This window comes from Artemia franciscana, chromosome 3 (genome assembly GCF_032884065.1).
Source record: "Artemia franciscana chromosome 3, ASM3288406v1, whole genome shotgun sequence".
In the NCBI taxonomy this organism is placed as follows: domain Eukaryota; kingdom Metazoa; phylum Arthropoda; class Branchiopoda; order Anostraca; family Artemiidae; genus Artemia; species Artemia franciscana.
The window spans coordinates 44983936-45009138 of NC_088865.1; the positions used below are offsets into that span (position 1 = coordinate 44983936).

Below are 25203 nucleotides of genomic sequence, written 5' to 3' on the forward strand. Positions count from 1 at the left end.
TACTTTCTGGACATACATCTTTACCCGAAATACCTTTTTTTTAAAATATAATATGACTTGCATTAAATGTTACTGAACTCTGAGAAAATTGTCAAATAATAATTGTTTGCAATTGTCAAATAATAGAATATAATTCTCAAAAAATTAATTGGCTAATATTGGCAAATAATCGGTAATTACTAAAATTTTATTGTCATATAATTGACAATTACTCAAATTTAATTGTCATACAGTTACATTGTAAAATGAGCCAATGGTGTAGTACTCAAAGAACTAAAAGAAGCTCCGGTAGGCTACATTTTATTTGCTAGATGATAATCATGACCAGCAGAAAAGTCCAAAGGTTTTTTTCTGATAAGAAATCAGTATTTTTTTTTCTGACAAGGTTTTGATTTCGATGGTACTAGTTCGGAGTTCTTTTGCGCAACTCAATTCGGGTGGTTTACAACTGAAAATTTTCCACAGTTTTTGAAACTGTTGTTACCATTGAACAAAAGGATAAGAAGAGAGTAAGATGTATCTATTTTTCAAATATAAAATTTACACCCGAAAATTTGCACCGAAGAACCCCCTTTTCCCCAAAATGTAATCGAAAATGAAATAAAAATATTTATCTTAATCGAGACCAGACTCTGGTATTCCTGAAAAATATACTGTACTATCCCTTTCCCATAGCTAACCCAAATAAAATTTGGATTCTATGATGGCATTAAAACTGTTCTTTATATAAATACTTTTGAATCAGGTTTGACAGGAAAAAGATTGTAAAAAACAAAAACAAACAAAAGACATGAAGATCTACTGATTATTCCAATCATTAAATGTATATCCGAAAATCGCTCCCCCATAAACTATATTGAAGCTTCTTCAGTAAGTTCTAAATTAAAAGAGGTAAGATTATATATATATATATATATATATATATATATATATATATATATATATATATATATATATATATATATATATATATGTATATGTGGGTTCTTGTGTTAATTGCTGTCTCTTTCTTATGTACATTGTGTATTTGATTTGATTGTTGGAAGACCAAACTAAAAACAAAAATTTTTAGAGTTCTTGTTAAACATCTTGCTTCCACTGGTTCTTGCTTATGTAATTTCTTTATAGAAAAAGATTGTATAGAACACCTTTTTTAAGAAGGAAGAGTCTGCACGAAATTCCCCGTCTAAAATTGTTAATATTCATTTGCACTATCAAATATTTTTACATGTGGGTGCAATGAAAAATTGTCAAAACGTTTAGGTAAAAATCCTATTATAATTTTTAGCATACACAATTGGGTTTTATCTTCTTAATTAAATTCCTGATTTTGAATAAAAATAAATAACTAAGCGATAGAGTTAGAAGCCAAAAAGAGGAAGAGGAAAAAGGCTGACAGTGTAAATATTATTTAGCAAGGAATGAACAGAAACAGACTAGCTGTCAACAACTGTTACAAAAAACCTGACAAAAGATAGGCAAATTATTTGATTTGGACAAATTATGTTCGAGCAAACTATGATTCTGTGCTGCAAATATTGTATTGCAAAATGAGGCGCATATTCCACCCCAATTTGCTGGTTCAGTTGGTAAATTTTATTAATATTTCTCTGAACTACTAAGATTAGTCAAAGAGGACGCAAGTACAGACTTAAGATATATCAACATTTTGATTTCTAAAGGCAAGTGAAGAGGTATCACCGAGAGTAAATAATAAGGGTTTGATTCGTCATTAGTGAAGGTAAAGCAAAAAGGGCCATTAGGCTCGGAAACAGGTTTTGCAGGTACTGGAAAGCGGGAATTCCAAGTAGTCTTTTCTATTATTATTTTCATTGTAAGTATTCACTTTAGGATATATTCGTCGTTTAAAGACCTCAAAAATGCAGCGGATTCCCTCTAGTTGTCCGTTGATTTATTTTATAATATTTGTGAAACGCCCTCACGCTATTTTCTCGACCAATGATATTCCACATCATTTTCTTTATTTTATTTTTTAGCTTTGAGTGTTACGCTGTTACTTGTGTTATTTATAGATAATATTTTGTGGTCTGATAGACGTACCTCACTTTCATTTCACTAGTGGAAGAGATGAAAAGAAGCGATGATTTTTCTGCATTTTTATGATTGAAGTTGCTCTAACTGTGGTTGGTTTTCTTTATTTAATTTTTTTTGTTTACTTTAGTATTAAAGTCGTTTTCGAATTGGTTGAAAATTTGCAACCTAAACTGATCAACATTTCTAAAATTACAAAAAGTCAATTAGGGTATATTTTTTTTAATATCCTAAAAATGTTTATAGTCATCACTGTTGTTGGTGGCCTAAGAAATTAATTCAACTTCGTTTAATCCTCTATGTCGACACCAATTAATCTTTGGTGAAAGCAAAGTGATTAAAATGGTCGTAAGGCTGAGAAAAAGGTTTAATAAGTATTTCAAAGCGAGAATTCCTATCCTTTTTCATTGTTATTCTTATTGTAGGTATTATTTCTTATTTTCTACCAGGAATAGCCTCTCCTCTGAATTTCTTTTTCAATAGGTATATCCACCATTATTAGGATTAGAACCTTCCTGTGTACATGCTAATTGATCAAGAGGGTTTTCTTCTTAAAAAGCTCTCCTTCTATCAGTCTTTTGTCCTATGTCGTGATCTTCCCCCTCTCCCCTAGTTAATCTCTTTCACATTCCTCTTCCATCATTTTCTGTTGCTAAATTTCTCTTTCGTACTCTTCCTCTGTCATTTTTTTTCTTCTCATCTCTCCTTTCCTTTTTTCACTCTTTCTTTCACTCTCTCCCTCTGGAAGTCTCTTTCTCAGTTATACTTTCCTTGTCTCTGTCAGTCTCTCATTTTCTTTAGCTTTCATCCCCAATCCTCTTCTATCAGTTTCTCTTCCACTTTCATTCTCTTCCTCTATCTGTGTCCCCCACTCTCTCTCTCCCTCTCTCTCTCTCTCTCTCTCTTTCTCTTATTTTCCCCTGTCCTCTTCTCTCCTGTTTTGATATGGTTTTGCAAATTAGTCTGAAAGTAGCAAAATATTTCATATTCGTACTATTTATATTTGTATATGCTTCTAACACACTGGATTTGACTTGGCCTTCAAAATCTTATCCTGAATTCATGGTTGCATTTTAAATCTCTATTTATATTCGCTTAAAATTTCAACCAATCAAAATAAAATAAGATACAAAACAATAAAAATCTAGTAGGTTCAGACTTCACCATTGGCAACTTTTCTGTCGAATAGCCAAGCAGCCAAATTCTCATTCTTGCGTAAATTCTCATCTGTTTGTAATGAAGTCATGTGTGTAAGGGTGTTGATCATTCCAGCAATCTTTCTTTGTCCTTGGACTTGCTCTTTCAAGAAATCAGCAGTAATATAGTCAGCAAGCTAGAAATCAAAAAGGATGTAATTCACTAAATTTATAGTCTACGTTACCGTAGAAAAGTTTCTTTTAGCTTTGACAACTGCTTTCAAAGGATAACACAGCCATGGGAGGGATTTGGTTTATTCAGAGGCGTATTTATCTATCTGCTAAACAGTAGTTAGTGCCTGCTTGATCTGCATTGTGGATTTTAAAGTTTCAGATTGAAGTCTATCGGTGTAAAAGATAGCATAGACTTTTGTATCTTATTGACTAAATATCCCTTTAGGGAACATACTTCCACAGGAAAAATTTAATTCCAAATATTTGCTTCTGGATCATGAGTCACGTTTCGCGTATCAGAGCCGTATCTATTTCTCCGCTAAACAGTAGTTAGTGTCTGCTTGATATGCATTGTGAATTTTGAAATTTTCAGATTGGAGTCTATCGGCATAAAGAATACCACTAGCGGAAAGTTTGAATGAACTCCTTCACCATTAAATGAATGAGCTCCTTCACTTTTTTGTCTCCTTCACCAATAAATGCAAAATATTTCGAATTACATTTTATACTTTATGCAAAATAATGAAAACAAAATTTATTTTTCTTTAAAGAGATCGATATTTCTAATTTTACAGGATATAATTGCCATTGGTCACACCAATTACTAAAAAACTATTTAACCGGTTGACGAGGGTGATGAAAATGGGGTTGATAGTGTTTAATATTTATTGTGATGTTTGATGTGAGATGTTTTTGATCCTCTGAGCTGTTTTTTTTAAGCATAGAAGTTAACCTGTGAGTGATTTTATAACTTTTTTAACGCTTTTTCGCGTTTCAAACGCGAGATGATTGAATATATTGTTGTCTATTGTTGTCTAAATACAAAGCTACACAAAACATTCAAATAGAACAGAAAAATGAATGGAAGTAAGGTTCTCTGCCAAATAGTATGTGTAATGAGATGAACATGATTATGATTGTGTTAAGAGATGAATAACATGGTTTTCGACCAAATTGACCGTGTTGTGATCTAATTTCACCCTTCAGGTACTTCTTGAAGAATTGACTGAATGGCAAATGCACGTCATCTTGGTTTTTGTAGACTTATTGACAGCTTTGACTTCAGTCCGTCGTGGAGCAATGTGGAAAGTTCTTTGGGTTTAAGAAACCCTTTAAAAATTGATAAAGTTGATGAATGCCATGTACGAAGGGCAGTTGGGTGCGGTACAGACGAAACAGTTAGCTGATGAATCTGGTGTGAAGCAAGGATGTCTCTTATTTTCAGCATATTTATCGTAATCATATTTGTTTTTAGATCTAGCAATTTCTGGGGTTTGGTACCGTTAAACCCTCAGAGACAGTTTTATGGCTACAACTTTGCTGATGACAAAAATCGTGCTACCCATTTCACAGAAGATGTGCAACGGAATATTAAGGAACTAGGTTCAAAATATTCCCAAACAAGTCTACTGATCGACATGGACAGGGCCAAGGCAACGTTAAACGGCGTTATCACTTCCCTAGCTGCAGGTCTTCAACTTGGGGAAATAGAAATTGAAAAAGTCAGCAAATTCAAATATTTAGGCAGTACACTATCTCGAAAAGGCATCATCCTCCGAATTGTATATTCAGGTGTAACATTTTCTAGATCAAATAGCATTTGGAGATATAGCATGAACTCTGAATTTGAAATTGTACCTGTTCAAAAGCACCGCAATCTCGAAATTGACGTATGGAAGCAAATCCTGGAGCCTCTCTAGAGCCTTAGAGATAAGGTTACTTGTATTTGATAACAATTACCTAAGAAGAATACTTACGATTTTCTGGGCTGATACTCTACCCCACACCCAGATCAGGTTTCTCACTAAGTAACCTTGAATTACTGACGAAGTTCGACTTACAAGGGGATGTTACGAGGATATCGTGACTCGAATGAGACAAGTACGAATACCCTATGACGTTTGATGCTGGACTCCTCCAGGATTCCAAAAGAGGGGTAACCAACATGTTTAAATTTAAACAGAAAAATTATACCGAAAATATAAGAAATTATAGCACGGATTCAAAGGTCCTGCTCCCAATAACGCGTTATAACGGTAAAAGGCCGTATAGAAGGAGTAGGGGATCCCTCCCGAAATGTTTCTCCAACTCGTAAAAGGTAACAAAAATGAATTAATACAAATTTTGATTCGTTTTTTAGTTTTTTGCCCCCCCCCCCTCGGAAAAAACTTGCGTTCTTTTTTGTATTCGTTGCTCCTTTGAAGATGAGGCAAGAATTATACGATCATCGCTTAGTGAGTTGTGGTCTCTGGCTCACGATTTTCCGACATGGAGGTCAACCATTGATTACCAAAAACTACATTTTGGGCTTTCCGCTTTCAAAGGCAATATTGTCGTGCTGTGGCGCGGCATTACTGCCTGCCACCTTCCTGCCTTATAATATAAGTTATTCTTAGTGTGTTTTGATGGGAGGGGAGAGGGGAATGCGAAATTAGTGTCAAAATTGGATCTACTACAAGCAGTCTCTCTGGAGTTTATCTTATTCTTTCCTCCTTAAAACTATGGCCTTATCACCCAGGAGATAGAAGAGACCACGTTTGGGCAAGTTCACCTATGTTAGTATCCTTCCTAAAACAATTTTCCTAATCGTCTCAAGGCCACTCAGCCCCACCTTTCTCCTTAGTAATGTAGTTTGTTCCCATTGTGGTCTGAGGGGAAATTGGAACGGAAGGAGAAATTGTCAACATAAATCAAATCTATTGGAAATGCTCTCTCTGCATTATGTCAAATGCTTTCCTCTTTAAAACTACATGCCTTATCACCTTTAAAGATAGGAGAGGCCATATTTGCCTGCGTTTATGTAAGCTCGCCTTGATTAGTAACCATGCCGAATTCATTTTACTAATCTCCACAATCCTGCTCAGGGCCACCTTCCTGCTGTATAAAAAACTCATTCCCAGTAGTGTGGTCCAAGGGGAAAACCAATATAGCTAATATTTAAAACAGTTATTCGATTGGCAAAGCTTAGGAGCCTAATAGTAATGTTTTTTTTTTTTTTTTTTTTTTTTTTTTTTTTTTTTTTTTTTTTTTTTTTTTATTCAAATAGGATACTGGTAGTGTACAGTATTAATAAAAGCAACAACAACAAACTTACCTGATAGTCAGATTTGATAATGCCATCCACATCTTCACTGTCCACTTCGCATTTGGCAACGACTACTTTTAATGCATTGGTGACATCTTTTTCCATTCTCAGTGCTTGATGAAGAGCTGTTTTCATACTAGTGGCATCATTGGTGGATGAAACCAAATCAAAGTCACCAGTGGCTGGGTACTAAATTAAGATCCTCGATAATTAGATGAATATTTGAATATAAGATAATCCTAGTCAATGATACTTACCAATAGACTGTAATTTTACAACACATCATTTCTGTTCGTCGAATCTCAGCTAAATTGTGATATTCCTTGTATTTTCTTCTTCTTCTTGTATGGATTATTATGGAGACACTTTCGCATAATCGCATTGTCGGAATCAAATTCTTGGTCTAGCTGATGAGGCTAAAATCGAACTCCAGGTTCTGTCTTGCCAAGCCAATATCAATACAACTATACCACCACAGGACTCTTTTCTTTTTTTTAATCTTTCTGTCACATATAACTAGCCGAGTGTCAATGGGTAAGAAAAAAAAATCATTATTTTTAATAACTTATACTGACTAATATTTTTTTTATGATATAGATGCCTGGAAGGGCTTAGTGTGGCTTCTATGCTTTCTTCTCTACATAATTAAGAAAGATAGAAATAGATTTTCAATTTATATAGTTCCTCTCTGGGCATTCAGAACAAATGTATTTCTTTCACGATCAGGGTTGTCATGGAAATGCCAAAATACTATTTTAGTATTTTGTGATCCATGTAGTATTTTTTGAACACTTTTTTTGAAAGTAGTAGTTTTTTAATACTTTTTGCTAAAAGTAGTATTTTTTCAGAACATTTTATAAAAGTAGTGCCTTTTTAAAATCTGATGCGCATTAGCAATCTGTTCCCTCGTAGAAAAGGAACTTAAGCTGATTTTGTTCACAAACATCGCTCAATAGGATGTAACACATGACATACTATCATTTTCATTAATCGTCTTTATCTCTTGTGATGCTAAAAAAACCAATAATAATAATAATAATAATTTATTACAAACCCGCTTATAAAAAAGAAACATGAAGAAGCGGAGCAAAACAAAAGAAAAGAGAAATTAAAGACGAAAACAAATCAACCGAACATAATAATCACTAAATACAAACAAATCACACTTCAACTATCAAGCAAAAAAGTCGCTGGGAAATCAAATAATAGTGCCCTGTGTTTCACGAGAGCTTGTTTTTCAAAATTCGGCATGAACTCAACAGGATCAGGTATATGATACTTTTCTAGGAGACCAGTGTTACGGAGGTAAAGTGGCAGACCAAGCAGAAACTTTAAATATTTGCAAAAGCCTGAACGGATTCGCAACATATCCGAATTCGATAGCCAATGCCAAACGGGTGAGATGTAGTGAGCAAAGGGAAGAGCGACGGCACGATACAACCTAGCAAGAATATGCTTATTAAATTTAAACTTCAGAGCTGCAAGTTTAGCATACCCAGACCGAAAACCCGACAGAACCTGGTCAACAAAAAGAGCACGCGAGCTTCTGAGGTCGCTTCCATATGTGATACCTAGGAACTTCAACTTGCGGCTTGGAAGTACTACTTGCCCTGCAACGGTAACACGGGTAGCCTCGCGACGGGCAACTTCAGACGGCGCACGCGGGGGTTCAAATACAAGAAATTCTGTTTTAGCAGGGTTAATAACCAGACCAATATTAGTATAACCTCGACTTAGGAGATCGATATTAGCTTGAAGGTTACAAAGCGATGTGCTCACCAGTAATATGTCGTCGGCGTAGCACAGTAGGCTCACATCCATACATTCAGTGTTAAAACCACCGTTAATCTTTTTTGTTACCGACGAGGTTAGTGAATTGAAGAGAACAGGGCTTAAAACCGACCCTTGACGCAGTCCCCGGTGAAGCTTAATCGGTTTCGACAGGAATTCACTACTCAACTTAACACGGATAAGGCTACTCGAATACCAGTGCCATAGGACGGCCGCTACATGTGGGTTCACACCTTGGTGCAGCAGGTTCAAAATTAACTTTGAATGAATTACCGAATCGAACGCCGCGGACACATCTACTGCACAAATTAAAAGAGTCCGTGATTGATTCTGAGCTTTCGATACTATACGCGTAAGGAGGCGATGTGCAAATGCACAACCGAGGTGGCGACGGAACCCGAATTGTCGATTGTCAATTTTACACTTGCGTAACAGCTCAGGTAACAGAAGTCTCTCTAACACTTTGCTTAATGTACTAGAAACTGTTATAGGCCTATAGCTAGAGCAGAGGTTACGATTTTTTCCCTTCTTCAAGACGTTAGACACAATACCTAGGGCAAACGACTTAGGGACTGCACCAGAATCAAGGCACATTTGATATAGCAGCGTCAAGTGCTCAATGAGCAGAGGTGAGCTACAGCGGAGGTGTTCAGTCACAATTCCGTCGTGCCCGGGAGCCTTGCCCTTTCTCAGCTGCTTAATAACCTGGAGCACTTCGCCTATTGAGACGGTAAAATAGTTCCGTTGGCTCAAGAGGGACGCAAAAGCTCGTGAGAGCTCGCTATCACTTTCGGTTGTTAGTTGGGCATGTTTGATCCCAAAAACTTCACTATAGTGTTTTACCCACTGCTCCTCAGGTATGTTACTAGCAGGGTTTGTCACTGGTTTAGACTGTCTAAAAGACTTCCACATAGATACAGGATTATTTGCTGCTTCTTGGGAAGCAAGTTCGGCTTCGGCAGCTTTAAGATCACTTACAGACTTATTATAAGTTTTTTTCGTGTTGCGGAACTGCTCAAACACTACACCTGACCTAGGCCTCTCGCAATCGCGCCATAATCTCAGCCAAAACTTAGCACGAGCTTTGGCTTGCCTTACTTTAGGAGAGCGACTCCAGCCAGGCTTGCTGATTCCAGGTTTAAAACGGCGAGTGGGTACAGAAGCCTGCTCAGCCGTTTTCATTGCATGTATAATCTCAGTACAATAAATGTCTAGTGCTACCAAATCACTCGAGCCATGCATCAAGAGCTGAAAGGGAACTTTTATCTTTCCGAGAATCTCATCACATGTCTGTTTATACTGGTCGGCGTTTATTTTATTCCACTCAGTCTTGGTAGCATAAATTTGGGGCTTATTCGGCCTACACGGGAAGAAGTTAGCCTTAAAGCACAAGCCAAGGTGATCACTTACTGTGTGCTCAGAGTCCACGGTGACTGGAGCACCTAGAGAGAAGTTACATAGCACATGGTCAATGTTTGTCGTTGAACCGGAATTATGGATGTACGTATATGCGTCAGTCTTTTCACAGAGATCATACCCAGCTGGGATTACTGAGAAGAAGATTTCGGAGAGCTTATTTGATGGGTTCGTTAAGTCGCACTGAAAGTCACCGCAGACTAGCACTCTTCGATTGCCCAGCCTAATAAGTAAGCGCGAGAGGCGGCCACAAGCTTCCGAGAACCGTTTTTCGGAAGAGAGGGTGTTTAGGTTTGTTGGTAGATAAACCGTGATCAGAACAAAACCCCCGGGGCCAGGAAAATCTACAGCGAGGAAGAACTCACACGATTCCAGCTTTTGACATTCAAGCGAACTGTCCGTTATGATAGCAGTGCCCCCACTAGGTCGACCGCGGACTGAGGACCTTTTTGCTTCATGCATGAACACAGTTTTTTGATTCAACTGTTCGAAAAGACCAAAATTTTCGGAGGTGAGTAAATGTTCTTGTAAGCACACAACATTAAATTGACGGCATAGTTCTTTAACGTAGTCTAGTTTGACTGAATTGTGCCCATAGATATTTCGGCAAATGATGGAGAGAGAAGTCATTTCGTTGTAGTAGGCTTTTTCATAGCATTTCTAACTAGTGGGCATCTCATGCTGTATGAGGGGTGGGTGTTGTGGCCTTCTGGGCATAGAGCACATTTAACTGTGGTGGACGTGCATGGGGACGTCCGTGATGCGACGTGGGCACCGGCGCACTTAGAGCACTTCGGAGCGTTGCTGCAGGCACTAGAGAGGTGCTCGAAAGATTGACAGTTAAAACATCTCTTGGGGAGCTCTTTATAGGCCTCAACCCGGAAGTGGGTGTAGTCTACAACTATTCCGCGTTTAATTGTCTGATCTCGCGCGAACGAGTCTTTAAATACAAGTTTCACTGTGCCAGAGGTGCCGAACCGGTGGACTTCCGTAACTTCGGAGTTCGCAGCAATAATTTCTTCCTCTGTGGTTGCCGGAGGAACGAATCTTGCCACCGCTAAAAACTTTGGTTTCCGGTAAGAAACCTTGACATCACGGACCTTTTCTTTCAACATGTCTGCGAGGATTTGAGCTGAATCCGCCGTATCGAGAAAGGCAACTAACCCACCTTTTCGTTGAGTGATCCGGCGAATATGTCCTTTTCCACCGTTCTTTTCGATAAATTCCTTCTGTTTGGCACATGATTCAAGGCTTTCCGCCGGCACATTCGCTATCACTACAGGATTCTCAAGTCTTTCTGGTTTCGGTAGCGGGGGCCAGACAGTAGGGCCTGACGGAAGGTAGATCTTACACTGATCGATTAGTCCCTCTATTTTCTCTGTGCACTCGTTAACTCTAATTGAAAGAGAAGTCAGCACATCTTGCGGTATTCTAGGCACTTCGCCAATTTTCCAGATAGTAAATCTATAGGTGAAATTGGCTGAGTTTTCTGCATTCTTGATAGCATCGTATAAATCACCCATGAAAACATCACTCTGCAAACCAGCTCGGCGGTCCTTCATTACATATTCATCTCCAAGTTGCCGCAAAATATCGTTCAGTTTGCAATGCGCAGCGTACAGAATGTCTTTTCCGTAAAATTTACTTCCCGTAGCAACCACCGCGTCACGGGAAATATCGGCATATCGCAAACTTGTCTGAGCGAAATTCAGGACAGGCGCGTATATATATTCGTAAATAGTCTCTTGTGTCATACCAACGAACTTCACTGCTCAAGAGCTGAAAGTAGTCCAGAATCTTGAACGTTTTATTTTCTTTCGCACACAATACACCTTCACGCGTCGAGCGCTGAATGAACGCCTACTGAAATCACCCAGGAACAAGGGAAGCGTAAGTACCCCCTCACCTTTTCCCCGCAATTTTCGGGTAACTGAATACCAGCGGGTACAGTACGGCGCTTGCGGGGGGTTCCTTCCCCTCTTCTGCTTGCTCCCAGTAGAAATCAGCACCTTAATGATATGGGAAAAATTGTCTTTATAGATGGCGCCCCGATCAACTTAAGAAAAAAGATGGCGCTGGTGAGGATGTCCGAAAAGAAAGACCTATTCTAGGGATTGGAGAATATCACTCAATTTAACTTAACTGTAAAATTGTCTATTAAAGGGTACAAATCAATATGAAAACAACCTCAAAGTAGTGCAATAACTTTATCCCATTAACAGCAAACAAGCAAACTCAGGCACATACACTCTGGAAATAATACAGATGGCAATGGAATTGATAACGTACAATGCAATGTACGTTACATTCAAGGTTACATACAGTACTTTGATTTGGGGGAACTTCGGTGTCTTTCGTCATACTTTTAAGCCCCCACGTAACTTAATGTCTGTATGTAATCTAAGGTCATAGACAAAGTTTAGCCGTTTTTTTTATTTTATTTGACATTACGAACACCTGCCTCTGAGAGCTAGCTACAAAAATATTGGAAACTGGCAAAATGAGTTAATTTTTGCTTATAGAAAAGGCTATATCTTGGTATTAATGATGTAAAATGGAGAACGGGCTATCCCTCCAAGATATTGAAAAAACGTTTTTGAGGGATAATTTTATTGAAAAGTTTTTCTCGCAGATTCAACGAAAAATTTTACCACTCCCTAAAGTTTGAAAGGTATATTTTTTGCCCCCCTCCATATTTTCGTGATTTAATATCATTTTCAGAGATTCTTGGTGGTGGGAGGGTACAGTTAACCCTGAAGTGACTATGAAAACCAGTAGATAGCAATTTTTTGGGTATAAGCATAGATTGGGAATATTGAGAATGAAACACGTTACGAAAAGAATTATTACTTACTTAATTACTAAATTACTTCTTGCACTATATCTTATCCTCAACATCCTTAATGTTTAAATATATAGCCAATATTATATATTTTCCATGCATTTTTCCATCCGTCACTCTTGTTTCAACCTGACTAGATTTAAGTTGAATCAACACTGACGAAAAGAAGAAACGGAAAAACACCTGGTAAATGTATAATTTGTGCTATATAGTTGCATATTAAGGAGGGAGGGGGTTAAAATGTAGTAGGAGTGTATTCAGTATTTGTTAACCACAATATTTGTGCATATCATAGAAGTCGAATAATTTTCTTAACATATTTCCTTATTTGAATAGTATTTATTGAAATAGTATTTATTATATACTATTCTATATTGAATAAGGAATATACTATTCCTTATTGAATAGTATTTATTATTTGAATATAATAGTAATATTTTATTGGAATAGCATTTAGTTTAGAAGGACGTATAAAACAGACTAATATCATTTTTTGAAAAAAAAAACGGTAAATAGGCATGCATTTGTTTAGGGACAAACAGAGGAGGAGGTGAGCATTGAGCTCGATAACATTAAAACTCCAAAATTGTCAGGCTTTTATTTTACACTTGTACCCCCCCCCCCCCCCCAATTGGTGACTTCCAATTTCAAAAAATTACGGTAGGCCTATACATAACTCTCATCACTAATAGCTAAAAATTCTCAAACTGAAATTTTTAGATTGCACCCTTTTGTGTGCAATCGCAATTTATTGCCCCCAATTTAGATAAATATTTAAAAAATGGGACGAAAAATGGTAGCGTTGTCTGCTTTCCTAAAAAAGTGCCGAAAGAAGACATTAAACAACAAATAAAAATAGCTTTTAGTGGGGTTTCAACAGACAAAGGGTAAATTGTCTGAATACAAGTCCAGTCGGCATTGTCCGTCATGAGTCAAAAAACGAATCTTGATCATCCCTTAGTTTTATGTATTTACTACATAGGCTACTACTTCCAATTTTCTTACCCATTTTCCTAGAAAATGGATAGTCTGAACGTGATATTACCACTCGACAACCATGGGTAGTTGAAAGTGAACATTCAGAGATAAGAAAATTTTGCTTGTAGTTGCATCTCATATAAGTTGCCCTTCTGTAATATCAGAAGTTAATTGAAGAGAACTACACAAAGAGAAGCAAAAAATAATTCTGGCTTATATGGTAAGCTAAAGAGAGACTATGGTGCCCAAATAAGATGTGATCCTTAAGAGATGTTCCGTGCATTGCGTGGAGCGCAACACGTGACAAATGTTTTGGGATATTGTACTTTTTATGCCGTGGTAGTACTCTTTAGACACCTTGAGTAGTACCATTAATTTCGCTAGAGTGGCAACACTGTTGATAAGCGACTTTCAGTGATCATAGGAATTAGTTTGATGGTGTATATCTAACTTATGTAAGACGGTCAAAGAAGGATAGTTCTATGTTGATGGGTCTTTCGGATTAAAGGTGGGAGGGGGGGGGTATCTTCCTATTCTCATTTTAACTATCAAAAATGCTAAATATCTCATTTTGAGTAACTTGCTTTGAAATGGATATAAAGTAAAACCTTCAACAAATTGACTTGGGTCTAAGAATATTAAACAAAGCTTCATTTTCAAGAAAGACATTTTTAGGGGAATATTCGTTTCATATTAGCTAACTATAATAACAATAATTCACTTGTGAAAAAGCCAATGAAGACCGTGGTTCTGCTGTTCCTAAGTCACGATTTGAAAGTCTAAATTGGAGTCAAAGTGGGCTATTCGTTGTTTGGCAATATTTAAACAACACCCTCGTTGTTGGCAATATTTGCCAACATCCTCCGAGGGTGTTGTCGGCAATATTTAAACTGAAGTATAAACAGCACCCTCCGACTTGGCTCACCAATGCTTATAGAAAAATATACAGTTTGAGCTCTTGGTATCAAAAAAAAATTTGTTCTATCTAAATTATTACCAAAGTATCTGGAAGATAGTCATCACTAATATCACCGCGCATGCGTAAGTAGGCAAGAAGCTCATGAGCATGTTGTCTTTCTTCTGACGCTGAATCCTTGAAAAACTTAGCCAAGCCAGGTCGATTGATTTTGTCTTGGTCAAAGAAGGCACCCTAAAATTGAAAAAGAATGGTAGGGTTTCCTTTGATCTCAAAGGTCTATTTATAGGAATATCTCAACCAACATATATAATTCGCAATGTCGATAACTCCCAGTAATTTCTGATGTTATGCAAAAGTGACAATGGTTAATGTCAAATTCAGGTAGTTTCCAACCCACATAAAAGAGTTTCTGTTTTTTCGCTTCTTTTTATGCCTAACGTCCTACACGCTCTGTTGCTAGTTCCCTAACAGTTCTGTAAGTACTTGTTAGCTAATAGTCCTTTAATTACTGATGAATACTTACTAGAAATCTTTATCAAGGGATAGGTGCGTTAACTTAATAGACACACGAATTCCGAGAAACAAAAGACCAACAGAGACGAAAATCGGAAAAAATTTATAAAAGTCAGAGGGTACCCCGTCCAACTTAAGCAAATTGACTTTGGTCTACAAATATTCAACAGATTTTCATTCTGAAGAAAAACAATTTTTAGAGAAAATATTCGTTTCTTATTAGCTAATGATAATACTAATAATTCATTTGTAGAAAAGCCAACGAAGACCGTTGTTCTGCTGTCCCTTAATCACGGTTTGAAGTTCAAAAATCGGAACCAAACTCGGCTATTCACTGTTTGTAGCTCTAGTGTTTCAATTGGAGTGTATACAGCTCCCTCTGACTTGGCTCAATGGTCCTTATAATATACAACGGGCAATACCCTATGGTTGTTTCACCGCTCCCCCGTTTTTTAGATTCTATTTTTTTTTATATAGAGACGTCATCAAAATAGACGCTTTGACGAATTTTTGCCTTTCATTGTTTCAATTTAAACAGAAATATTTTAATGTTAGTTAGTAAAACTAGAAGAAAATTTTCCGAACGCGCAGTGTTAGCTCATTTTTGGTTCTTCAAAGAACCAAAAATGAATAAATCATATGGACAATTTATAAAACAATGGAATGGAATTGCACATATCTTATGACTTTCTTTTTTAGGGGGTGGGAATTGGACCAAAGACCAAACTTGGCCGAGTGGGTTGGTGCGCTGGATTCGGGATCCCTTGTCTGAGAGGACGCGGGTTCGAATCCCAGTGTACCCAATTCTTCAGTTTGGGACGGGGGTCAGTGGCGTGACTCTGTAAGCTTAGCCAGAGTCGACCCAGCTCTAAATGGGTACCTAGAGAAATCTGGGGAAGGTAAACAGGAAGGGTGTGCGAAAGCACAGGATGGCTGGCCTCCAGCCCCCCATTGCACTTCCTGGCTGAAGGGCCAAGAAACGGAGATCAGCACCGCCGGTAGTCTAATGCCGTATCCTTTACCTTTTACCTTTTACCAAACTCAGCCAACCCCTCCCTATGTACATGACAGCTTTGAAAATTTATTTGAATAATTTGAGGTGCAAAATAGCAAAGTCGAATCAAGTACCAGGTAGTCACAGACTTCCCATCTGTAAGACAATAAATACTGGAGAATTACGGTATGGGTTGTCAAGTTTAGCTTGGCAAATAAGGATAACAATTCGTGCGAAACCTTGGAAATCTAAATCACACGTTTTATAAGAGCTCGAAACAGATGCTAACTTTCAAAAGGTTTCAATGCAGATTTTCAGAGCTTTTTACCATTCAGAAAGGATGCGTGAACACATTTCTTAAAAATGTGCTGAAAATGGGTTTAGTTCGTTCAGCAAAAAAGGAGAAGAATATGAGAAGTCTATTAGCTTAGAGCTTGTAGTATATTTTAGAATAGATTACAAGTACTTCTAATTTATCATATTTTATTTACAGATTTATATAAATAGATTTGCTAATGTTAATCAGTTTCTATTTTAATTCGCATTAGTATCCTTACATTCTTACTTAAAAAAAAAAAAATGTAATTTACAAAAAATTCCTAAGTGCAAAATGGCAGAAAGGAGAATTACTTAGCCCTGCAGTGTGACATTGCCACTCTCCCTTCCCTAGAGACCTAAAATGTAAAAAAGAAACATTATTCTTTGAAGTTTCAAAAAATACAACTTTTTTCTGTAAAAAACAAACTTTTTACAGAGATTTGCTTACCCCTCTCATACCTCAAATAGATCTTTACAGGCTTTAAGAGAATATAGCCCCCCCCCCTTTGCATTCCAAAGTCGTTGAATTTGTACGATTGTTTCTGGTAATGCAATTTAGTTGGTGTTAAATCGAAAACCACTTGTCTCATTAAATCTCTGATTTTCACTTATAAACACAGTTCTACTCATCGAAAAATCCTGCGTCAAATGGTGTGTATCTCGATTGCCCCCGACTCATAAATTGGGAGATACAGACATGGTGGAAACAACATATCTCGGATTACCATAGAGGGATGTCAAGCGGAAACCACGTATCTCGCAATTTTTTCTTTATGGCATATATTGCCTCCAGAACAAAGGAACTGTTAGCACTGATGTAACAACAGCACCATTGTAGATCAGATATTTCATGTTCCAACACAATTCCTAGCGTTAATTAACATATTGTTTGGTATGTTATGTATGATTTGAGCCACAGTTCAACAGGATCTGACTATATTCCCAATGAAGACGACGAAGTCAAGCCATCTCACCTGGGAGAAAAGAGCTCTGAAGTAAACTTACGATTTACCTGAAGCTTGTGTTTCCAGTGGCGAACGGGTCTGCAAACAAGCCTTTGATTCAAAGAGTAAGGAAGTAGACATAACTGGTCCAAAAGAATTAAGAGAGTAAACTTCAGACGAGGAAGAACTCCTCGTCTAGAACATGTGTCTTGAACATATGGTTCATAAAGTGAGGAAGGTCTTTCACGTAAAAAGTATAAAATAAAACAATAAAAAAAAATGTCTTGAGAGATTTAGGAAAAAAAATGAAACAGAATTGAAGAAAGGTGGAGTAGAACAGAAGCAAGAAAAATTTGGCTAAAACCTTGTCAAAAATTAAGGTGTAAGGTCTGTAAAACCTTCTCAGATGAACAAAGAACTAGGATATTTTTTTAATACTTGGGTCTCGGCAATAAAATCCAACAGTGAGATTGGTTATGTGCCCACTCTCATTCGGTGCCTGTTTCGGATGAACAAAGAAAATGGATATTTTCCTGTTATTGGGGGCTCGGCAATTAAATCCAACATTGTTTGCCCACTTTCATTTTGTGCCTGTTTCAAAGCAAATTTTGAAAGCAGAAACAAAAAGAAAGAACACTGCAAGATATTATATGGCCCCTGATGATGGAAATAAGAAGAATGATTGTCTAAAAAATTTCTGTGCAACGCTAGATCTTAAGGAGTTTGCTACGAGAAACGATAAGAAATTAAACCCTCCAAATAAGATACACAGGGATGTCTATAAGTATGCAAGAAATTGCATAAAAGACTTACCTGCTATGGATCCTATTACTGCCGTTCTTCTACAACGAAGAAGTATCTACCTTAAAATTTCAAAAATAAGTCGAACCTATTCAGGCTGTACACCGAACACTGCCAACAAATTGCGGGTGACCTTCATGAATATTTTCAACGAGTTTGACTTCAGCTTCCCCAAACAGAGAAAAGATAAACACTTGCTTTGTAATATGTTGCAGTCTGCTCAGGATATGACAGTAAGTGAAAAATTGGCATATACGAATGACATAATAGAGAAGACAGCATCCAGGTGGCACGTAGAAGTCATCTGTTACCGTGCTGAAGTTGACTAGTGCCACATTAATGCATGCTTTGATTCAGAAAAGCACATAGCACACCACACAGAGAGGGATGTTCATTGGGTTTTCTCAAAAATATACTGGCTACAATTTTACAGTGTACGAGATTGTGACTCAGAATGGATGCTGCTTTTTATGGGATCCCAAGAACGGAAATCAAGGAGAGAAGGAAATTTCAACTTGTCTTTCACACTGGATTAGAGGAGATAGTAGTAAAAGACTGTAAACACTGCACGCCCGTCCTGTGACTGCTGGGGTGGTCAAAACCACCAAATGCTTGCGATGCTTCTTTCAATTCTTCAGCAGCGTAAAAACATACAGATCATTGAGCTGACTCTCCTTCTTTCGGGCCATCCGCTAATGATCATAGACATCGTGCATTCTATGGTTGCAAGCAATGTAAGAGGAATCACAGTGTATGTACCAACCCCGTGGATGACTCTAATTCAAACTGTAAGAAAAAGTTCAGCTCCCTACATTGTTGAAGTACTGACGATTAAAGACTTTATAGACTGGAAGACAGCTCAAGAAACCATCATCCTCTCTACCGTGCAGGATTCACATATATTAAAAATTTCCTGGAGTAAACAGAGGTTGGTTAGGTTTACTAGTAACTGATCAATTGCAAATCTTCACACCAGTCTCGGAAATATATAAAAGACAGAAGAAATAAGTGACTGTAAGAAACAAATAATGAAGACCACTTATACTGCAGAAATCCCTGTTTCAGAAGTGACGAGAGAGGCCTTGTGACCCTCTGAAAGAAGGTGGTTTCACAGCTATTCCATCATGAATACAGAAGCTTGGAAACTTTAAAGAGTACGAAAAAGACGCTTCTTAAAATTGATGAAGACGAAGAATATGGCGGATAGTCTGTTGAATAGACTATTGATAAGTGATCTAAAATCGCTACTTTTTATATTGGAGTTTAAATAAAAACAACATAGCTAAATTACATTATTCCCGAGTTACGTGTTTTCCGCTTGACACTCTGCCATAGGCTATTGAGATTTTATCAAGCGAAAACCATGTGTCAGTTTTCTGTTGGAACTGCGTTAGTCGAGTTGTTTTCGTTTTTCCTATGGGATCCACCATAAAAAATGGCCTATCTAATGAAAGGTTTCAGCCGTGCAACTAGTAAAAAGAATCAGCTATTAAGTTTTTTTCACCTCCTGAAAAATTTCGAAAAAGAGAGATACTTGATTTCTGCTTGACAACGACGATATGCACTTGGAGTGTGGATTTAGCTTGAGTTTTCCTTCCTAGTTTTATCTTTAGTCGACTCCTAGAGATTTGTTACAAATTAATAAAAGAAAAATTAAGGTTATCTAGAAAAATTACCATCGATAAGTACGTAATAGCAGCGCCAAGTTCGACCTTCACATGGTTACGAAGTGCAGAAATGCAGTCTTCATTGTGGCCGTGCTCTCTGGAGCAAGAGAGCCCCTTGCGATTATCTGTAAAAAAATAAAAAAAGTATCATTGTAAACCATTGTCATATTTTGTATCGTATGGTAGGCAGTTATTTCGGTGTCGTTGGCTTGAAAATAACTGGACACTGAAGATTAAGACTATACCCTTGTATATTACCGAGGCTTCCCAAAACGGGTTTTGCCCTTTTTTCCCTGACACTTTCCTTTGAAAGCATCTCAAACTGATGAAGCTGATGAAAAATATGTTTAAATATGCCTTTTTAATGTTTAGACCCTGAATTTGAAATATAAAACTGAAGGGGGAGGGGTGGCAATTTCAAAATCAAGGAAATAATGTGTGCAGTGGAGGAATCTGGGTTTTTAAGGGCTTATACTCTGTCTGGTTCTGTATATGAGAATCTATTTCTTATGTAGAAACTAAATTGCAGGAGATTCTACCAGCCATAGATTGCAGCCTCTGAAATTGCATCATAGAAAAAAATACACCCACTAAAATTGGCACAGAATCATGGGTTTAGAGAGGGAGGAGGTTACCCCCCGCCCTAGAACCGCAAATTTACTCTAGATGTTAACGAGAAGTTTTTGTATGTTGGAATTTTTCGGTTGGATGTTCTCTAGTAGATAGTTTAAATAGCGGGGAATACACAGTAATTTACAAATATCGTTTCTGGCATTGATATTCACGTTTCGATATTTAGTATTGATTTTTGCCCGATGTATAGATAGATCAATTCGATATTTAATATCGCCCAACTTTAAACTTTTAAATTGGATTCTTAGAACACGAAGCTGTTATCTAGGCGTAATGTGATTTGTGGAAAATCACTTTTATGGTGTTTATGTTTTCTGAAAACTTTACTAGGAGAATGGGCTTATTATATTACAATATTGCAAGAAGATAATAAGAGTATAGTAATCCAAGAAGATTAATGGTGAAGCTAATTGACGGTTTATGATTTTTGGTGATTATTGATGAATAAAGATTTCAAAAGGTAAGTTAGAACTTGCTGGCAATGTGAGATTTTGTGAACTGCCGATATAACTTCAGCTCCCCCACCTTCTATCACAGAATTGGCTCCCCCCTAGACAAGATGCTGCCTACACTAATGCCTAGAATAAGGGCATTTACATGCTGTTGAGAGTGTTAAATAGTTTTACCTAAAGGGTTTTGAGCTATTGCCCTTCCGTCACCTCCATTTTTCTGAAGTGTGCTTTTATTGAAATAAACCATAGCAAATTTGGAAATCAATCACAATTTCTATTATCAAAAAATTAAATGAAACGAGTGTAATATTTTTCTAAAATAAAATAAATATAGTAGTTATTTGAATGTCAAATAAAACGTAAAATTTTGAAATATTGAAAATGCGTTTTTAAGCAATATCAACATTCTTTTTTTGAGCCTAGCCTTTCATGAAAATGTGACTGACTAAATGTATAATTTTTTTTCAGTCTTTTTATCTTTACCGCTTATGAATTGAAGTATAGGCGTACAAATTCACAATTACAATAAGCTAGACTGATAAAGTATCGCAATAAATACCCAAAGTTGAAAAATGGCAACCACAATTCAATTCATGGTCTTACCGTCAAAACTGAAAGGTGCTGGAACCCTTTCCCCCGATATTTTAAAACATAGGTTCGGAATTTGAGCAGAGGGTGCTCATCCGCAAAAACATAGAGGGGAATACAAAGTTTCAAAATATAGATCGGATGGAGGGGGATTTCGTGTTTGGAACACTTAAAATATCAAAATGGGTATCTTCGGTAAATTTTTGTTGATTGGCCACTACATGGATACGTAGTAATAAAATAAAAATGTTACCATTAGATTCCTAATTTTATGCTCTTTTCAAATGTCACAGTCTCTTTTCTTACAATCCCCCCCCCCCGATGGTCTCAGATATATATCCTAATAGTATATTTCTTAGTTAACTGATTCTTGAGATACGTCTTAGATTTATGGATAAAAACAATTTCAAGAAGTGGACAAGAATACAACGAAACGTCATAGTCTGAGTAATGAAAACTTGCAGCTTAGTATAAAGTAAGAATTTCGTTGTTACACAGTTTTGTTTTAATTTTTCTTTATATATATATATATATATATATATATATATATATATATATATATATATATATATATATATATATATATATATATATATATGCGCGCGAAGCGGTGGAGGCGCTTCGCGCCTTTTCGAAAATTCTCTTCTCTTAGAACATTCCCTGTGTCCCGGTCGTAGACGTCATATACTAAGCATCGTCATAACAAACATGACGACAACTAACTTCATGACGACATACAGCTCAATCCTTATAATGACGTCAGTTGACAGACAGACACACAAACAAACAACTTATTTATATAAGTTGCAAGGGCTGTATCTGGGGCCATCGAGGAGAATGGGATGGATTTTATAGTGTAAGAGAGTGTAGCGTAAGAAATGCTAAACAGGTACATTAGGAAAATATAAACGTCATCTAGTGGTGAAGTAGTCGTTGGCACCTTGTGCAGTAATTGTGAAAGAACACAATGTGTGAAAAATGATGCCACAAACATATGGAAATTGGACTTAGCTGAGATTAACTGTCCCAACACGTATCCCCATGCCGAGAAGCATCTTTTTCGTAGAGTTTAGTGTTTCAAATACTGTTTTAAAAATTTTATTTCTTTTGGCTGAAAAATGGAAGCCAACAAAGCGCTCAGGAAATGTAAAAAAGCAAGACATATTACCAGTTCAGCGGAAAAAATTCACGAGGTTCGATGTTATTTGGGCTGTCTTTTTTTTTCTGCGTAACACTTTAAAATAACGGTAACGATAAGTGGTAACGTCGGTTGGTTTGTAAAGGCAGGGTCGTCATTTAGGGTACGGTAGAAATAATGTTAGAATCCGAAATTCAATATATCAACTATATATATAATGAGAAAAGAGGTTTTTTGCACATTTTGGATTAAACAGAAACTTCCATACGTCCAAAAAACAAGAGAAAATGAAATAAACCATAGGATAGAACTTACTTTTTGAAATGAGTGGGTTAAGAATCTACGTTTTACAAGAGATGTCGCTAAAATCTTTTGAATTACAGCGACTCAACTACCTATTAAACATATTGCTGTAAGTTTATCTTAACGGGGAATAACGGCATTAAGGTCCTCCATTTCTGGGTAATAGGGTGAATTATGTGATTATCGCACATAATGCTACAGTAGAACAATCTTCAGTATTCTTGTTGCTCTTAGTATTGAAGAAATAGCCGTCTATAGTTTTGGAACATTTTGGCTTAGCACAATTGCTTTTAAACGTTAATTTCATTATAGTCTTGGTGTCAGAAAAAAAAAAAAAAAAAAAAAAAAAAAAAAAAAAAAAAAAAAAAAAAAAAAAAAACGTGGTGTTACTTTCATTTCTACTTTGCAAGAATCTTTTTCTGTGAGTTACCCCATTCAGGTTTGATCCTTGCATCTAATCGACTTACACCAGTTTTACACGAGTTTTTCCGTGACTTAAACCATTCAGGTTTGAGCCTTGCATCTAGTGGACTTTCAGTTCACAAAGAGTGGAAGATGGAGTCTCTTCTGATCCTTCCCTATCTACAACGGGGAGAGCAGTAAATGTGAGAAAGGCGTGGTCTCTTCTAATCTCCTTACATATGAAGTAAAACATGGTGAAAATTCTTTCTGTAATTTGCATAACTACCGAAAATTGCCTTCAAAGGTTGCATCAGCGGTTCTCGCTGTCGCGGTCGCCCTCCGAAGCGCTGGAAAAAGAACTTCTCCGACTACAAGCTTCCTGGTCTTTTTAGAATGGCACAAAGCAGAGAGCAGTATAGGCAACATTTACATCCGCTCGTGAGGAAAGAGGCCCCGAGACGACCATCAAGGCCGGATGGGACTTTAAGTCAAGTAAGTCAGTTTTTATAAGTTTGCTAAGATAAGAACCCTAATGACCCTATTATAAAAATCAAGAGGCAGCTTTCGGTAAATATTAAAATTTTACGCTCATGCTCGTCACATATTAGAAGTCATCACATGTTGGATTGTCACGAGTAAGTTTTGATAAATATCGAAACTTGTGCTCATAGTCGTCAGACATTAAAAGTCGTCACACGTTAAATCGTCTCACGTAAGTTTGGGTAAATATTAAAAACTTACGCTCATAGTCGTCACACGTTTCTCTGCCAGTAAGCTCTCTGGCTGAAGCGACTACCAGAATGACTGCCAATACGATGATGATTTTCATTTTTCTGTATATATTTACTCACTAAATCTCAAATTCAATTTATTTGTTGCTACTAGAACTGAGCAGGAGGTCCAATTCACTGATTGGGACACGTCTTGCTTAGCTCTCAAAATAACTATATCTGAAAGAAGTCTTTTGGACGGGAGGCCTTTATCTTCTCTGATAAAGATAACAAATGAATAGATTTATTGTTGGTGAGTGTTTGCTTTTGGAAGTATGCATATACTGAAAGAAAATGGCTTCAGTTTTATGAACTTCAAACATCAGACGTGAGATTTGTAACATAACGTTGCAGAGGTGACATTACTTTCATCTTCGATTGGGGGACACCATTTAAAATAGAGATTTCAAACCGTACTAGTACCAACGGAGATTATTGCAATTTTGAAATTTCTTAAAATATTATTTAAATCGAACATCTTATATAAATCTAATGAACAAGGGGGCCGACATAAACTTGCAGACGTGACATTACTTTCATCTTCGAATGGGGGACACCATTTAGAATAGGGATTTCAAACCTTATTAGTATCGACAGTGATAACTGTAATTTTGAAATCCCTTAAGTAATTTTGAAATTAAAAACCTTATATCAATCTAATGAACCAGGGAACCAACATAAACTTATCAAAGCACGGTCGAAACTCTGAAGTATTTACCGGGATGGCCAGGGTTAGAAACAAAAATGCTTTTTTTTGCCAGGAATGTGTCACATCTGTTCAGATCACCAAAAAAAAAACAATGCTGTACTTTAATCTACATATTTGATTATATATTAATATTATTATATGCTGCTATTATAGGGATTCTATTATAATAAGCTAATAGACAATATAGTTGACGATTGTCTAAATAACAAGCTTAGGAAGGGATTTAATATAAATAAGGTATATAATATAATGTATATAATTTAATAACATTGCTAAAATCGAACTCATATTCCCTCTGCTACGTATGAGTAAACAGCTTTTAAGAACTTGGAAGCATCAGCACGAGAGCCAATCAATATAGACTATTGGTTATAATTCATGCTTGACTTCCTTTTGGGTATCTGTGGGTGAAGACCTCCTATCTGTTTTAAGTTGACACATGCTCCCCTGGCTTTCAAGAAGCTAGATAAGTGCAAACTTCGAGAAATAGGGTCATTGCTAACCCTGAGACGACAGTC

At 36.8% G+C, this 25203-nt stretch overlaps 1 protein-coding gene across 1 annotated transcript; it reads right to left on the minus strand.

The window, feature by feature from the left end:
- Positions 1 to 3118: 3118 nt before the first annotated feature.
- LOC136025313 (ferritin heavy chain-like) lies at positions 3119 to 24166 on the minus strand. Its single transcript, XM_065701217.1, has 5 exons — positions 23948 to 24166; positions 19700 to 19815; positions 14532 to 14684; positions 6517 to 6696; positions 3119 to 3385 (listed from the first exon to the last, which is right to left on the minus strand). Exons 1-5 carry the CDS (start codon positions 24033 to 24035, stop codon positions 3206 to 3208), a joined length of 717 nt encoding a protein of 238 aa, XP_065557289.1. The 5' UTR covers positions 24036 to 24166; the 3' UTR covers positions 3119 to 3205.
- Positions 24167 to 25203: the final 1037 nt, after the last annotated feature.

Excerpts from the sequence above, each read along its gene's own strand:
- LOC136025313 (XM_065701217.1), bottom strand. The coding sequence starts at position 24,035 with ATGAAAATCATCATCGTATTGGCAGTCATTCTGGTAGTCGCTTCAGCC. Across the intron at positions 19,816-23,947 it reads AACGTGTGACGACTATGAGC|ATAATCGCAAGGGGCTCTCT; the intron begins GTAAGTTTTTAA and ends ATTTTTTTACAG. Across the intron at positions 14,685-19,699 it reads CTATTACGTACTTATCGATG|GGTGCCTTCTTTGACCAAGA; the intron begins GTAATTTTTCTA and ends TTTCAATTTTAG.